Genomic DNA, 18,672 nt, shown 5'->3' on the forward strand with positions numbered 1-18,672 from the left:
GTTTTCTGGAATAAGCAACACACATTCAACCAAAAATACTTAACCTGCCCTTGCCACCATGGTTGGCTTTTTGTTTTTTAATTTATGATTCCTATTCACAGAATGGAAGAGACTTCAGAGATCATCTACTCCAACCAGGGACACCTCTCCACTAGACTTGGCTGCTCAATGCCTCATCCAATCTGGCCTTCAACACCCCCCAGGAGGAGGCAGCCACAAATTCCCCAAGCAGGCTCTTCTAGAATCTCACCACCTCCCTACTGAAGAACTTCTTCCTAAGATCCAGTCTAAACCTACTCTCCCTCAGCTTCAAACCATTCCCCCTTGTCCTGTCTCTAGACACCTGTACAAAAAGTCTGTCTCCAGCCTTCCTGGAGGATTCCTTCAGGTCTTGGAAGGCAGCTCTGAGGTTCCCCCAGAGTCTTCTCCAATCTGAACACCCCCAGCTCCCTCAGTCTATCCTCACAGCAGAGGTGCTCCAGCCCTTGGATTATTTTTGTGGCCCTCTTCGGACTCACTCCAGCAGCTCTGAGTCCTTCTCATGCTGGGGACACCAGAACTGGAGGCAGGATTGGAGGTGGGGTCTCAGCAGAGTCAAGGGGCAGAATCCCCTCTCTTGCCCTGCTGCCCACACTCCTCTGGATGCAGCCCAGCACACAGCTGCCTGCTGGGCTGCAGGAGGGCACTGCTGGCTCATGAGGAACTTCTCATCAACCAATGCACCCAAGGCTCTTTCTTCAGAGCTGCTCTCAACCCACTCTGCACCCAGCCTGGATTTGGTATACTCTTCCTTGGCTACTGACTCTTTTCCCTTTGTACCTCAAGCTGCTTCCCTTGTTCCATATTATTTGTCCCTTAAAATCTCGAGACTTTGCCACCCCACTTCTCTATTTTTTCACAACCATAGGAGTCTGCTTGGTTGATCTACAAGCTTCTGATTTTTCAGACATCTCTCCCTGTCTCCAAAGATAAAAATCTAAAGAAATAGTTTCACAGATGTTAACCATTTCTCCTTCATGACATATTCACCTTAGAGCATGGGATTTTTTGTAAGCATTCTTTGTTTACACAGCTGCTTTAAAAAAATGAAAATACATGGCAAAAAAAAATTCTTCAAACTTTTAAGTTTTTTTCCTTGCAATTCCACATCCAAAGTCTTTGGAAACAACAAGATTTTTTAGCTTATTCTTCATTCATCTCACAGAACGAATCTATGAGAATCTTTCTGAGGAGATTTTCAGGTTTTATGGCCTGGATTCTCAGAATAGTGGATGGAGAAATCTATTTTCCACATTAAAAAAAAAAAAAGCAGCAAGAAAGAAACCCTAGGTGTTCACACAACCAGACCAGGCCCAAATCATTCAGATCCTTGAATTTGATGGACATTGGGCTGGGCATGCTGCACATGAAAATAAATCCCTGTGCTAAAGGTTAAAGAAGCAAATGCTGGAGATTGAAATCAAAAAGGCTTTTTGTACCACCAGCATGAGATAAACCTTCAGTTACCTTAAGCACACTGAATAGTTTGCTTCAGAACATATTTCAATCAATCCTACACACACAACAGTTTACAAGATCAAAATTATACCCCTAGGATCATACATGGGAGCCAAAATGCCAGACTGTTCTATCTGCAGGCTGGTTTTCATTCTGTTCCTGTTATTTTGGTAACGTGATGGCTTTAGTTATTTGCCTCTTCTAAACACATTAGCTATCAGGAAAGCAAAGATAGAATACAAGAACTCAAAATAAACCAGTTCTGAGACACGCTCTGCCTTTCACAGTTTTGTTTATAGGTCTACAGTACATTTATGATTCTCACTGCACTGGAGGAGGGGGAGAAAGGGGGAACAAAGTCTGAGCAGTATCAATAAGGTGCTGTTGTTCCCTCTGTCTTGTCACTGAATGTGAAAGGGGATCTGAACCGCAGCACAAGTCGCTGTACAAAGGCTCTTCACACAAGATTACCACCGCAGAATTCACTGTGATGTTGGCATTGCTAATGGGATGAAACTGGAAGAGTATGAATAATACATTACATGCACCAATCAATGTTACACTGTAATGGGCTGATGGAAAATAAATACTCTTCGTGGAAAACCAAGGAGGAACTCTCAAACACAAATATTTTATGATTATTCATTTATTATCTTTGCTAGATGAAAAGAGTCAACAGTGACAAAAGCATAAAAGCAGCATAAATGTTGCTTTATCTGTACCAAATATTTATTATTGCTTTGAAGCGTGGCTAGCTTCTGTACTTGCTGGGTTTTCTTCCCCTTCCTTCACCCTCTTTTCCCTCCCAATCAGGAGACACAAAATCTAAACATCCAATTCCTGGTTTAAATCCTTTCTAGGCCTCTATAAATCGATTATTTGGATTTAAAAACTAAGGCACAGTAGTACATGTGATAAAATGGTCTCACTTTGTCTGAAACTTCCAGATGCTCTTCCTCTCTTCAGTGTTTCATCTTACCCATCTTTTCTTCCATGCAAAAGCTCCACTACATTCCTCCAGGTCCCAGTCTTTCCTAAACTCTTATTTCCTTACCCAACAGCAACAGCCATTCACACACACGTACTCTCCCGTGAGCTAGGACTGACCTCTTAGTCCCACCAGCACTAGACTGCTTTCCTACACAAAACCTCACTTCAAAACAGTCTGCACCCATCTGTCTCTTCTAGGCTTCACAAATCCACCCAAGGTTCAGATCTCCTTCCCTACTGCCCCACAGCCTCCATGAACAGGCAGGCTCTGTGCAGATCATAAATACCCCCCGCTAGGAAAAGTCCAAACGAAGACTGCAAAGGGTCTGGTCTCAGGGTAACAAAGACAGCTCTGTATTCCAGGGCCCTCAAGCTCTCCTCTTGCTCTGTATGCAGCTCATGTGCTACAGTCAGTCCATATCCCACGACATACAGTTTGTATCACTGCTGAATCAAAAAATCATAGGCACATCATATTCTCTTCAAGTTATCATTTCGCCTTCTCTTTTCTCCTCTGAAGAAAGCTCAGCAAGCATGCTCATTGTAGCTGCTTTCTGACCACTCTGCCCACTTGCTGAGTTTTTGAAATCTTCACTCTGCTGCTCACACAAAGTGGCTGTCAGGCTAATGACTTCATATATTAATTTCACAACCAGTCTATCGATTGCCATTATGATAATTATCAAGGTGTAATTCTCATCCCCAAGTCTCCTCAATCCAAAGAGCCTTTATGACTTGCTGCAACTTCAGTTATTAATATTATTAAATCTTTGCACTGACACTTCTACCCCAGCCAGCTGGAAGCCCTGCAAGCTTCTCATATTGTGATTTCAGACCTACTCATGGTCTTCCTAGCAGAATCCATGAAGCAACTGGCAATTCAATATAGAGCTAAAAACTACCTACAGAGAAATGCCACTGAGCTGGCAGCTATACAGCTAGAAGGTAAAGTCAGAGGCCAGCTCCTGACTGCTGTTAGTGCCAGTTTAAAATATCTGTTTTTATATTACTAAAGCAATGCTATTGTAAAAGAATGAGAAATTACTTGTCTGTGTTTCAAGCACTTTGTTTTCTCTCTCTCCTTGTTGCCAACTTCCAAACAGCACACAAAAATAAATTATAAAATCAGCATCTGTATCTATATATATAAAGTTAGTGTGAAAGTATCCATTATGTTAAAAAAAGAATAGAGAAATACTGTATGAAATTGCACAATATTTGAGGCAATGATTGGTATTTTGAGTTTGGACTGCCTGCAGAGAAGGGTTCCAAGGAGTGTGGCCACACTGTGCTACCACAAAAGAAATGTGAAAATAAAGAATACTGTAAGGCAGCCCTAAAATTAGTCATTGCCACAAGTTCCACACTATTCAGAGAGAATGTTAAACTTTGCTCCATGATCCCTCCAACCTGTACTTACTGCCTTTTTCTTTAGTTTAAAGGCTAACAATGTTCTCTGTAAAATGAAGCATCACTTTCTCAAGAATAATGGCATTCCAACAATGACATTTCCTCATTAGTGAGTGATTATTAACTATATTCCTTCTTGTAAAGGAAGTCTTTTAAACAAAGCTGAGGCAAGAAAAATCCTAGATGAGCTTCACACCATTCCTGCTCTGTTAATATTTTCTGGTATGGGAAAGGTCAGTAAGTAATTCCCTTCAGAATACAGACTGAGACAGATCCAAAAAATTTAAACAAAAAGCAGGATTAGAAAAGCAAACAAATGGATCCAGAATCATCTTATTGTGTAACAGCTTTCCTAAATACCTGACCTTCATCCTTAAATGAGGATGTTCAATTTGTTAAAGTTCAAAACTTGGCTAGGATTTGGTGTACTGAAATGGCAAGATTTCTAGAGACAAATAAAGAGGGAAACTTTATTCTGTGCCTGCACAGCATCCAATACACTGGGTGCCTTAAGTGGACTCTATAGGTACTCCAGAAATTTATTTACTTCACACTGCATTAAAGATCCTGATCAGAACCAAACCCAGGCACTTTCATCTTAAACAAAAACTTCACTTTACTGCCATTTGAGAGATTTAAGGTCACAGCAGAAGAAAATTGTCAGAGGTTGTTACGACTAGCTGCAAGAGCCAGAGGACATGGGAAAACTTGGGATCTGTTGGTTGCAGCAGACTGGAATGCAGGGATAGTCTCCTACAATCCTGCTCTGATACCTTTTCAAACATCTCTTCTCCTTCAGCATGGCAACATTAATTGCTTCATTGATTACTTCCCTGGCTGAGCCCAGAGGAACTGTCCTCATGTGACCAGCGAGGAGGAAGAGGAAGGGACTAGTGCAGCAAGCAATATCCCACACTTCTACTGGGCAAAGGTGTCAGGAAAGGGCCACTGATGGCAACAAAAGGGCACCCACTGAAGGGTAGGAGGCCATACTGCTTGGATGATGGCTCTCCATTGCCCACAAACGACTGGTTGGGGATCCCAGACTCTCTCCCATCCTCAGTCTCTCATTTGACCTGTTCATGTTGATTAATGAGCTGAGAACAAACTCGTCTGGGAACATTTCCCACTTTAACTTTGGCAGAGCAAGGCATTTGGAAACCCAGGATCAGGAGGACCAGAGGATCAGGCTGCAACCCAAACAGTGAAAACATATGCCTGCTTAGGGCTCTAAATCCACATTCTGACATGGGAACAAAACTAGAAGCGATTAGTAAAAATGTATTGCTTGATTTCAATTATAGACATTTTAACAGATGGGGAAAGGAAGACTACATTCCTCTGAGATCTCTTGAACAACATTAGAGATATCCACTTCAGTTTTCAGTATCTGAATAAGCTTATATTCCTTTTTTTTTTCTTAGCTAAATGTATAGCTCTTGCATTCATTAATACATTTTAAGATTACAGCTCCTCTTTTCAGCTTCTGAAAACTACTCCTAATTATAGTGTTATAAAAAAACTCAAACAAACAAACAACTAATTCCAGGTGGTTTCCTCACTATTCTTTTATATTGCTAATATCCAGCAAAACTATGCCTACATGAAGAAAAAAAATATCTTAAAGTAAGCTTAGGTATGCAGACACAAGGAATCCTTTTCCTTCACTCAGAATTGTTTCCAAGACTAAACTAGAATGACTCAAATTATCTAGAAAGTAGTATTTGCACACTACTCTTATTGGAGGGTCAAGGTAACTACACAGTCTTTACCTAATGATGTCACTTAAAGCAAGGCTTCAAAAGGCTAAAGAAAATGTTTCTGTCTTATGGTGAAATAAAGGCCAAAACGTCTAAGCAATCAAACAGGGGGGCAAAAAACCCAAAGCACTACACACACACAAACCCAAACAAACAACAACAACAAAACCCAAACCAAATTTAAAAAATAGCAGCTAAAAGTATACAAAGCAGGGGAGTCTCATAGCTTAAGCATGGGAAAGAAGGGAAAAAATTCCCAGTTGTAATCTCAACTCTTCTAGCAGCTTGCAAGCCCAGCCTCAGACAAATCACTGACCAGGAGCATTTAGCTACAGACAATTCAAAGTTCTGTTTCTATTCACCACTAATGCTTGAGAGATCTTAGGCTTGGATTATTCACTAAAAATTACTGAATAATCATTATTCTTTATTGATTCTTTAAGGATTATTTTCCTAGTAAATTCTACTACTGTCTCAGAGTTGCAGAAGGAAAAACCTGCAGGAAGAACTTAACTAACCTGCAATCTTCTTATACAGTTCCTCCATAATTTACTCAGTGTTTTAGGAATCCAGAGCTCTTTATCCAAGTTCTTCCTTTTTATTTTTTTTTAACAGTGTGCCAACTCTTGACAGCAAAGCTTAACATATTTACAATATTTGTCTTTTGCTGCACTCTGCTGGAACAATCTATTTTTCAATTGAAAGCAACACTGGTCTGTGTGCAATGCAAACATTAACAAAGCAGGAGACCAAAACTCCTGGACTCTTATTTCTTATAAAACAGACTCTTTTGAAACATGTATTATTCAAACTAGAATTTAGACCTTTAAATCCATTCTTTAAAAGCTGCCTGTTTTCCAAGAAAGATGACCTGAAACAGTCCTAGGGAGGAACAGGATTATAGAGGGCTTCCCACTGCTTGGAATAAAACTACAACAAAACCAATAAGGCACTGAAAAGTCTCTTGAAACACAGCTTGGAAGAGTCTGGGCTTGCATGCATCATTTTAATTATCTTTAACCTGATAAACACACTATAAAAAAAAAAAAAAAGAAAGAAAAAGAAAAGACAAAATATGCACAGAAACCTAACCCCCTCCTGATGAAAAAAATTAAGAGGCAACAAAGGTTTTTATAACATTTACAGAGACAAGACTTTGAATCTCTTCAAAAAAATTAATTTACTGGACATCATGGGAAATCTTAAGATTTAAAGTTCCATTTGTTTCATTTAAACAAAAAAAAAAAAAAAAAAAGGAAGAAGAAATGTACCTGGGCTACAGAACAGACCTCAGCATGTGTTAAAAGCCAGATATTAAATCCCACAAGAATTCAGTCTGGCTGAGGATCTGCTGCAGAATCACCCAAAGATGCTACACAAATTAAATGTGAGCTCCCACTAGAAAAATGCACCTGGAATAGAAACAAAGAGGTAAGACTTTTTTCATTCCTTTTCTCTCACTCCTGTGCAGTGACCATAAACTTCAAAAAAAAAAAAACCAACCCCCACCCCCCCCCCCCCCAATACATTTTGAAGGGGAAGTAAATAACATGGATGCAACAGAACAGAAATGCCACAGGCTTGTTCTAGCAGGCTTCAAGGCAATAAGGAAAAGCTTTCACTCTGAGACCTGTCTTGAGACGCGCAAATACAGACGCTGGTACCAGTCCTAGGAAATACTACTACTACACTAATAACTGCTACATTTGCTGAATGTGCTCAGAAAGAAAATTTAACAAAATCACAGAATCACAGAATTAACAAGGCTGGAAAAGACCTTCAAGATCATCAAGTCCAACCTATCACCCAACACCATCTAAATCAACTAAACCATGGCATTAAGTGCCTCATCCAGGCTTATTTTAAACACCTCCAGGGATGGTGACTCCACCACCTCCCTGGGCAGCCCCTTCCAATGGCCAATGTCTCTTTCTGGGAAGAATTTCTTTCTAACATCCAGCCTAAACCTCCCCTGCACAGCTTGAGACTGCGTCCTCTTGTTCTGCTGCTGGTTGCCTGGGAGAAGAGACCAACCCCCACCTGGCTACAGCTTCCCTTCAAGTAGTTGTAAACAGCAATAAGGTCTCCCCTGAGCCTCCTCTTCTCCAGGCTAAACACCCCCAGCTCCCTCTGCCTCTCCTCACAGGGCTGTGCTCCAGACCCCTCCCCAGCTTTGTTGCCCTTCTCTGGACACATTCCAGCATCTCAACATCTTTCTTGAACTGAAGAGCCCAGAACTGGACACCGGACTCTAGGTGTGGTCTGAGTACCCTGAGTGCCCTGAGTACAGGGCAGAATGACTTCCCTGCTCCTGCTGCCCACACTGTTCCTGATGCAGGCCAGGATGCCATTGGCCTTCTTGGCCACCTGGGCACACTGCTGGCTCATGGTCAGCCAGCTATCATCCAGTACCCCCAGGTCCCTTTCTGCCTGGCTGCTCTCCAGAAATGACCCTCTGAGCTTTGTACCTCACAGAAAAATCTCAAAACTTCTTCTTGGGAATAGGTTTCCACAGAACTTTTTCTTTGTGTGTGCCAAAGAACAAGAAGCACCACACATTGCCTTTACTAAATGCTCTGGGTAAAGATGTCCCTGCTCACTGCAAGGGTGGTTGGCCTTTGAAAGGTTCCTCCCAGGCTGAACTCTATGATTCTATTCTATGGTTGTCTTCCTGAAGTGAAAATCAAGAATAAATACTCACAACAATCAAGAAATCACTCAATGCTTCACATGAATATTGAAGCAATGCTTTCAGAGCTTACAGATATGAATCTATAACCAGTGACATGAAGCTTTCAGAGGAAGTATCTACTTCAGAGGCTGACAGCCTAAAATTGGACATGCCAATCAGTTTCTCTGTAAAATGCACTGCTGGTATTCCCATCACCACTACCCTCCAAAAAGCCTAATAAAATACATTTCAGAAATTAAAACTGCCCTTCACAGGAACAAGGCTTTACACTAGAGGCCAAATGTTTCTGTTTCATAGATGGGGTTTCCACAGAAGTAAAACCACATGAGCAAGCTGAAGACTTGTATCAACATGTCTTTCTCCAGCTATGTTAGAAATAAAAGGCCAGTAATTCCACAACAATAAACATAAATGGAGAGCTGCACTTCAAACTGTAACCATGGCAGTCTGCAATTTTTCATTCCTAATGTACCAAAAGATACGGGAAGAAAAGGTGAAGGAACCTTTTGGACACGATTGGCTTCCAAGAGCACATGGATAACACAGGTGACAATTTAAAACCTCAGGTAAGGAAAGCAGCAGTTAAGAACTGGGCAGGTATCAAGCCAGACAGAAAAAAAGCACTGGGGGTAGACAAGGTTCCACTACTGTGGAACTCAGTCATAACTTCAGCGGTTGGTAAATTCTGCATACAAGTAAAATCCAATCAGGAGAAGTGATCTTTAAGTTTGTCAAGGACAATTCAACAGCTGCTTAATCAACCTGGGTGAATTTAATGAATTTGGAATCAGAATCTTGTGATGCTGATCAAACAACACAGACTTGTTCCCAAAAGGAGATTACAAGTCTGAAAGATAGCTCTTGGTAGCTAACAAGTAATCTGCTTTCACAATGAAAAGAGAAAAGGAACTGAGGTATCAGACACTACTAAAAGCTAAAAGGAGTAGAGGTAGGCAGAAAACACAAAAGATACCGAAACACAATCATTTCTAAAATCCTTGCTTTGAGACAGACTTGCACTTGCCTATGGCAATGTAACCAGACACCTAATACATGATGAAATTCTCATTAGGAGGAATTAAAAAAAAAAATAAGGAAAAGACCAAAAAGTCCACTTTTGCTGAGGTAATGCATGGAATTTTCTCAACCCCCTGAAACTCCATTCAAATTAGAACAGAGGCAAGGGCTACTGTTTTCTTTAACATGACAAATCTAATTAGCTAGCAAATATTTAACCAATAGCTAGAGGTTGGTCTTTAAGTACTAAATAATGAGACGTAATTAAGGCAACAAAGGCAAAAGGTTACTAATTTAGGGCACTTCTACGGTGTAGTGTTTAAATTATAGGTTTTATACAAAAAGCATGGGCCAATGCACAAGGGGGGGAAAAAAAATCCAATTTTAATGGAATGCAGAACAAATTAACATTTTAACATTATAATACTCCTCAATTGTCTAATGGGATTTTGCTACGTGTCACAGACCAGAAAATAAACCCAACACTCCAAGGTATGCTCGTTAACCTCTACAAGCTAAATATATTACAAGCCCACTGACAGCAGTAAACAGACACATTGTAACATGAAAGACTCTGATTCAAAGGCCTTTAATAGGTGTTGCTTTTCCCAAGTAGATTGCCTTTAAGAGCATGTACAATGAACAAGATCAAAAATCATGTTATCCATACCAAACCCTTCCAAATTTCCTAAAGGGAAATTGAATTATTCCTTTTAAGAATGCCAGTTAAAGGAAGCCAGTTCCTGTGATATAAATTTTTTTTTTCTCCACTTCTCCTGCCCACGTTACGGGAGTTTAGCCTGGCAACTACAGGCTTCAGCACCCACGTGTGATGTTTGCTGTATGGACCAAAAGGCTTCTTGGAAAAGTAAGTTAGAGTGAAAAGCTGACATCTCAGCATTTCAGTGTCTTGGTTGCTCTTCCACAGGGCACTCAAGCAAAGAATTGTAATACTTCTCTTGACCTACCAGCCACAGTCCCCTAGGCTGCATCCAGAGGAGTGAGGGCAAGAGAGGGGATTCTGCCCCTTGACTCTGCTCTGCTGAGAGCCCACCTCCAACACTGCCTCCAGTTCTGGTGTCCCCAGCATAAGAAGGACACAGAGCTGTTGGAGTGAGTCCAAGGGAGGGCCACAAAGATGATCCAAGGGCTGGAGCACCTCTGCTACAAGAGGGAGCTGGGGGTGTTCAGCCTGGAGAAGAGAAGACGCTGGGGGGACCTTAGAGCTGCCTTCCAATAGCTGAAGGGATCCTACAGGAAAGCTGCAAAGGGACTTTTCATAAGGATGTCTAGCAATAAGAAAAAAGGGGGAATAGTTTGAAGCTGAGGGAGAAGAGGTTTAGATGGCTCTTAGGAAAATGTTCTTCAGTATGAGGATGGTGAGACTCTGGAATAGGCTGCCCCAGGAGGTTGTGGCTGCCTCCTCCTTGGAGGTGTTGAAGGTCAGGTTGGATGAGGTCTTGAGCAGCTGAGTCTAGTTGAGAGGTGTCCCTGCCCATAATGGGGATGCTGGAGCAGGTGATCTCTAAGGTTCCTCCCAACCTAAGCCATTCTATGATTTTTAAATAATACCATGTCTGTAACTACAAGAAATTGCAATACTAAAACAACAAGCTGCCAACAGCAGAACTTTGTCAAAATACTCAAGGTAAGCACGATGGGCAGAACCTTTTATTTAATACAAAATACCTCTGCACCTATGATACTCATCATTACTTCCTTCCTTCCTGACTTCTGACCCCTTCAACTCATTACACCAGCTTCTTCTACACTGATCACCTTTTTTTTTCTTTTTCCTAGTGGTTTACATTATCCACAGCAGAGCAATTAAAGGTTTCACAACACAGGAATACCTACTGTGTGGAAGTTCGGAGTTACACAACCAAAACATAAAACAGACCTGTTGAGATGCCAACTGGCAAGAAGAGGTAGACAAAAAACAGTTCTTTTCCCTTTTGTTTTTGTCAGTTTACAGATTTAACCAAGAGTTTAGCTCCAACATCAACTGGACCTTTCATTAAAAAGATCTAAATTGGGAGAATGACCACACAAGTCACATTTTTCCTCAGAGGGGTGTTGGCTAGAACAGCAGCTCCGAGCTGACTGCAAGGAACAGACACAAAGAAACAGATTTTTAGTAAAATGTCTACACTACTTTTTTTTAATTACTATTTTCTTCAGGAGGAATCCATAGTCTACTGTTATCCTGTGCTAGACAGTAACACCAAGCAAATCCTAACTCAGCTGATCTGGATCATGCAATGAATGCATAAGCAGCAGTAGGTATAGAGAGCAAAGCAGGGGTGCTTCCATTTTCATTCATTCAAATGCACACAGGTTCTTTTCAGTTCCCACAGGGAGCCCTCAATATACAGCCTGGAGAGCTTGTCAGGCTGAGGACACAAGATCTACCCCTACACAAGAATTTTCCTGCCTTACTAAAGAACCTGCACACAGGTTCTTTCACTTCCTACAGGGAGCCCTCAATACACAGCCTGCAGAGCTCATGTCAGGCTGAGGACACAAGATCTACCCCTACACAAGAATTTCCCCCCCATCTAATGAAACAAGAAGTGCCAAAGCACTTCTACATCACAGGAGTGGCACAAATCACTGCCTAGCATTGCCTTTATACACCAGAGGGTAAAACAGCCACATCCCCAAGGGCTGATTCATAGTTTGAGGAATACTCTGTTGGTGCAACAGCTCTAAAGCAAGAATCACAGTTAGGACTGGGGGGAGGGGGAAAGGGGAATAATAAAATCACACCTCTGGTGCTTTATGGATGTGAATAGAGCTGTAGGTGTTCAAACCTGGCTGTTCACAGGCTGGAGGGGAGTAATTCAGTAGGTAGGGTTGTATGATACAGCACAGAGCAGTCAGAATTCAGTCCAGCAGACCTCAGCCAAGGTGCTTTGTCCTGCATCTACACACACAGGGACATTTTACTTCTAACTAAAAAAAAAAAAAAAAAAAAGCACTTACTGGAGATATGACTTCTGCCAGAACCTGGCTCTCCTGAAGTGAAGACTGTCCCACACTACAGCAACTAATTGCTACCACAGACCAAAAGACCAAAATGCAGGAGGAGTTGTGCCAGTAGTCCTAACACAGACTTCCCAAGCACAGCTAACTGCTTCAGACATTTTTGGAATCCATCTTCTAATAAAGGGGAAAAAAGGGGGCTTTGATGACATTGTAAGTATTCCACTGTTAAAGCTAAATAAGTCTTAAGGAAACAGAAATATAACACTATTGGAACACTAGTAAAATACAGAATTTTAATTACATGTGATAGCCAATAAGCTACTTTTAGTGGCTATGAAAAAAAACTACATTCAGCAGAAACAGCAATAAAACAAGAGAAGTTAAATATAACTCCTCCAAAGAACAGCATATTTATTCAAGTCAAAAAGAGCTAATTTATGCTATGGGTGTAGTTCTCACTGACTTTATCTGGGGAAAATGACTCTTACAGGAGCGGGTGTGATATATAGCCTTTGAGTCATGCATGATAAACCCTAATGGTTCTGCTTTGAGGTAAAAGTCCTTACTAATCAAGTCATGAATCATTCCCAAAATGTCAAGTTCCTGAGGCCAAGTGTGTCAGAAGTGTGACTCCAGAGGGAATACTCAATCATTAATGATAACTTTTGAGATTTTTATCAACAGATTAATAAGCAAACAGAGGAGTTAAAGGGCTTGAACAAAGATTTAATGGACCTTTAATGACATTCCACGTGTTTTAGTGAATAGAACAGAATGAGTTTTATTTGCCACTGACCACAAACCACCAACGATCGAAGTGCTCCACACATTGCAAGTATTAAAATACTGCAAGGAAGAAACAGAAGATAAGAAATTTATGCTTCCTTTAAAAATTGTGATGTCCATACCTTCATATCACACCCATGTAGTAGGTTACAGAAGTAAAGAGCCTAGCTTCCTAAATTCATAGCTAAGGAGAGAAATTCAAAGATATTTTTTTCTCTAATCTGTTAGGTACTGGACTTGCTGGCATCACAGAATCACAGAATATATGTCTGGAAGAGACCTCCAAGATCATGCAGCTCTGAAGGGTCAACACTTAACCAAGTCCCCAGACACCAGCTCCACAGGCTGCTTCAACACCCCCAGGGATGGTGACTCCACCACTGCCCTGGGCAGACCATTCCAATGCTTGAGAACCCTTTCAGTGAAGAACTATTTGCTAACATCCAGCCTGAACCTCCCTTGGGCCACAACCCCATTTCTTCCAACCAAGTTCCCTAGAGCAATGGTGGCTTAAATCAGCAAAGGATCTATTCTGAAAAGAAATCAAAAGTGTTAGACAAGAAGGGGAAAAAAATGCGCTTGCATTTAGGTATTTGCCAAGTGTTAAACACTGCCTTTCATTTGAAGTGCCAGAATTTCAGAGAGGAAATGGTATGATTCAGGAGATACAATTCAGAACCAACTGGTAATCTTAATCATGATAAGGATTTACATCCTTACTTCTTGTTTTTTACCACGGAATGGAAAAGTCCTGGCACGCAGTCCTCTAATACTTAAAGCACTGCTTGCCAAAGTTTCAACACTCTTGCTTGGTCACAGACCAGAAACAAAGAGAGATGTAACATCAGCAGCACTAGAGTGAAAATCTCTCCCAACTGTCTGTTAAGTGAGATGTACTCCAAGGGATTCTAACTAAGCTCTTTTAAGTTTTTTCCAACATCCCAATTAATTACACATTCTCCTGAAGCATCAAGAAACATCAAAGTTCAGTGCACTTCTCCTGGCCTCCTAAATTATGTCTGGGGAGACAAAAGCTTTGGTTTTTCACCATGTAACTCTGAAAGTTTATTGTATCATAGCTTTCTCTTTGGGAATGCTTTTCTCAGAAAACCATTTAGTCAACATTTTAACATGAGCTGAAAATCCTTTGTGTGTATCTTAGAGTACACTTCAATAAAGATCCTATGTGATTTAATCAGGTGTTCCTCTAAATCATTCTTTTTTCTTTCTTTGTGAAAAAGAATGCTACAAAGTTTGCTTTAGATTTCATTTAAATGCAAGTTTCCAAGGCTAGAATAGATCCTGTTGGGTAGTGCAGCTACTCAGTGTCACTGAAAATAACACAGGCTTGAAGGGCTCCAAAAGGATCAAACCAGTTGTAAGAAAAGTTATCCATAAACAAAGAACATAAGGACATCTAAATACCAAGCTGGTGCTGTGGCATAAAGCTGTGGTCCGGTCCTAAGTTTTAGCAGCTGGCATCAATTCACAGCACAATTGCCTAAATTCCATCTCAAAACCATGAAATAGTTGAAAATGCTCTTTAAATTACGCTATAAAGAAACAGTTGTGTAATGAAGTACATAAAGTTCTCAGAATATTAGATGCATCTTTCTTCAAAACCATCATATGAAAGAGGAAGGGCAACTCCTGGGACGTTATTAATTAAAAGAATTAGTGGATTCATTTAGAGACATTTGACTTCCAAATCCTTTGCAAAATTCCACTCTTTCTCTAGAAGTCTCCAACTGAATGCTCAAGATCCTCAACTAACATATGTGAGGGACATGAGATTGCAGACCTCAGAGCTACCCTCACACTCAGATAAAGCTTTTCCTGTAACTGAGAACAAATTCTCACACAGCTTACTGCCATGCAGAGAATCAAAATGGATCTTCCTGATGGAATTGCTTTCTTCATTTTAAATGAGAAGCAATTGTGCTTGGTGACCACCACTAATAAACTGATGGTGAAATGCTACACTTCCTTTCCAGTCCTGAGAGCTGTAGGAACAAGATCAACAATCTAGGAATGCTGAAGGGAGAGTAGCTAAGGGGAGATTACACTGAAAGAAATCTGCAGGAATTGTGTTTGTTCGCTTTCCTTGTTAACAGTAACCTCTGAGCACCTCTTGGAATCTGAAAGACCACTTGAATACTTTTCCCCTTGTTTCAAGCAGAGTTTAAGTGAAAAAATCTTATGCACATGAACCTCTTCAAGCTGCAGTTCATATGCAGAAATCAAGATGCAAGACCAAGACCAGCCAAGATAAATAAAACCCATGTACTAAAGGCAGCAGAATGAATTGGACAGCTTCCAGTTGTTTAAAGAGCAAGATCTGAAAATTACTTTGAAAGCCACTTGATTGCTGCTCACAGCCAAGTATTTCTGACAGACAAGTTATTCAGTAGTAATATTCATAAGGTGGCCATAGCAGAACAGCTGAATTGAGAGAAAATAAAGTGAATAAACGTGTAGCATCAACTAGTTCTAGTAGTTCTGTTTAGATAGGTGTGTTAGGTCCTGGCAAGACGCTCACAAATTTCTAAAGTACCTTAAAGAAAGAAAAGTTAAAACATCACCACAATGATTACTTTGGTGGAAAATGAAGAGATTAAACAAAGGAAACGTTTTCTTTTTCGATTATAGTTAACATTATAGAGGACAGGAGATTCTCACACAATGGTAAGAGAATAAAAACCAATTTATTTTCTAACTATTGTATTCATCACAGGTATTCATCATAGGTATTCATCATACCTATTTTATTACAACACCCCTCAAACTTCTACATCCCTTCTTCAGAGTTCAGTCCAAAGACCACTGAAGCAAATAACTCATTCCACTTGGAGTCCCTGGGGTATGGATCATTATTCTCCATGGAATGCATTCTGCATTAGGAATATTATTGAGCACAACCCCTGTGCTCAAAACAGACAGCTTTCCAAAAATGGACACACCTTGTTTGAAGAACTCTTCTGAAAAGCACTACTCTCAAAAACACAACTGCATGCATTCCAGTGTCATAAAGGCTACATTCTTAAATGGATTTTCAGAGTGAGACTGTTGATATTCCTTTACTGAGAGCACATGTACCATAATTTGAATCCTTCAGCTATTTGCATTAGATATACTAACACAAATAAAGACAGAAGATGATAGTGAATTAAATAAAACAAGGTCTTTTCTAATATAGGAAATGCACCATCAAGTACTTCCATTTTACCCACAAAGCAAAGGGACAATATTAAATCCTAACACAGCTCTCACTTGCAAAGCAACATAAGTAGCAGTGGGGCTCTTTATGGTAATTATTGGTTTACCACACTTGTGTTTGTACTAACAGCAACATTCATGTGAATGAATCCCCTTGCAACAAAGAAAATGACAATGGAAATCCACCACCCAAAAAAACCCAAGTGAGCTTCCCTAAAACAAAATTTTGACAAATGTGGGGGAAAAAAAAAGTAAGCATTTGTCCTCTGGAAAGGAATCTTTTTCCTCATTCTCCTTTCAACTACACTAATTCTAATTACCAAAGCTTACAACAGTAATTGTTAAGAAAAGCTCCCTGCCAAATTTGGTTTGAAGGACTACAATAAGCTTCTGCAAGATGCATCTATTTCAGCTACCTTCTTCTGTCATACTCTCAGAACTCATCTTTCAATTCAGCTGTGTAAGAAAACTGCCAAGCACATCCCAGATGCTTTTAAGTCTAAAGGCAGCAATTCTACACAGCAAAAGCAGGCTTCTGGTTATCTTTAGTGCTTACTTAGTCACACCAGATTCTCCCATCTATCACAAGGGTATCTAGCATTCCTCAAAGTAACCAGAAAGCCCCACTCTCAAACTTGCAAGCTTAGCTCATGGTTAACTCATTCACAGTAAAGACTGAAATGAAGGCAAATCTGACTCGTACATCATCACACAAGGAAAGGCAGTTTTCTCCAATTCAGAGCTAACAGTAAGGAAAAAAATGTCCTTACATGTTCTCTCTTTAATTGCTGTGATATACAACAGCACATAAAGGTTAAGTCTTTTTTCCAGCAAGCAATCTAATTGTGACTCAGCTTCTCTAACACGGTATAAAGAAGTAAAATCAAATCCTTCAAACAAAAAAAAAGCACAAAACACACAAAATGAGACTTCTTAGCACCATGAAAGAAGAATTATGCTAAAGCAATAGAGGGCTATAGGAGGCAGAATAAAAGGACAGGAAAAAAAAAAGGACAGAAACTTCTTTTATTGCTTGTGTACTGCCACTAAGAAAGTAAAATCAGATCATCCAAACCAAAAAGCACAAAACACACACAGTGACTTCTTAGCACCATGAAAGAAGGGTTGTGCTAAAGCAGTAGAGGGCTATAGCAGGAAAAAAAAAAAACACAGAAAATTCTTTTAGTGCTTGTGTACTTCCACTATGGGGCTGGTTAAGGAATGAACTCTTTTCAACACTGTTCTTCTGCAGCTATCATATTCCGAGAAAGATTAGAACATAAAATCCCCACAAGGAAGGACATGGTCAGCCTCAGAACCTTTTGTTGTGAACCATTCCATCAGTTTACAGTGTCCCATAAAATATTTACACAAGCTATGAACTATAAAATATTTTCACATGAAGTATAAAATATTTACAATATCAACATCAGTTAGGAAAGAATGATGTGCTGTCAAAGCTGGTGTGACCCAAGAGGAAAGATTTTGTGGTCGCAGATTAAATAAAACTGTTGCAAATCATCTGGAAAGCTGCAGGCGGTATTAGGTTAAACAAATTACCGCTTCCTGGTCTCTCGGATGGTAAATGGAACCAGGAAAACACGGCTTACGTGCTTTAAGCTGAGTTTTACCAACAACAGAAAGAAAGCTTAGGCTGATAACCAAGTTGCACTGACCTCTCTGAACGTCCCTTCCAGCAAGGTATCCAGATGTTGAAGAGGAGCAGGAGTTTTGTCTTTGAATCGTGTCAGCAATCGCCGCTCGATAGCTCGAAACTGCACAGCCCTTTCAGACAGCAGCTCCTGAAACTTCTCAGCATTCAGCCGTAGCTGCAGTTCGAGGGGATTCAACAATTCAGGTGAAGGGTCCCAGATATTGAGTTGCACAAACATGTCCAGAAAAGGGCAACAAAGCTGGGGAGGGGTCTGAAGCACAAGCCCTATGAGGAGCAGCTGAAGGAGCTCGGGGTGCTTAGCCTGGAGAAGAGGAGGCTCAGGGGAGACCTCATTGCTCTCTACAACTACCTGAAGGGAGGTTGCAACCAGATGGGGGTTGGTCTCTTCTCCCAGACAACCAGCACCAGAACAAGAGGACACAGTCTCAAGCTGTGCAGAGGGAAGTTTAGGCTTGATCTTAGAAAGAAGTTTGTCACAGAAAGAGAGACTGGCCCTTCGAATGTGCTGCCCAGGGAGTGGTGGGGTCAGCATCCCTGGAGGTGTTCAAGAAGAGGCTGGATGAAGCACTTAGTGCCATGGTCTGGGTGATAAGATAGGGTTGGGTGATCAGTTGGACTTGATGATCTTGGAGGTCTCTTCC

General features: G+C 40.7%; 1 protein-coding gene across 1 annotated transcript in view; it reads right to left on the reverse strand.

The window, feature by feature from the left end:
- Nucleotides 1-18,672, reverse strand: part of BBS9 (Bardet-Biedl syndrome 9) — a 166,907-nt gene that overhangs the window by 87,009 nt on the left and 61,226 nt on the right. The window contains exon 18 of the mRNA XM_054385111.1: nt 18,033-18,185. Coding sequence (XP_054241086.1) covers nt 18,033-18,185 — 153 coding nt within the window. The remainder of the gene's footprint in view (nt 1-18,032; nt 18,186-18,672) is intronic.

Source organism: Indicator indicator, chromosome 11, assembly GCF_027791375.1.
Source record: "Indicator indicator isolate 239-I01 chromosome 11, UM_Iind_1.1, whole genome shotgun sequence".
In the NCBI taxonomy this organism is placed as follows: Eukaryota; Metazoa; Chordata; class Aves; order Piciformes; family Indicatoridae; genus Indicator; species Indicator indicator.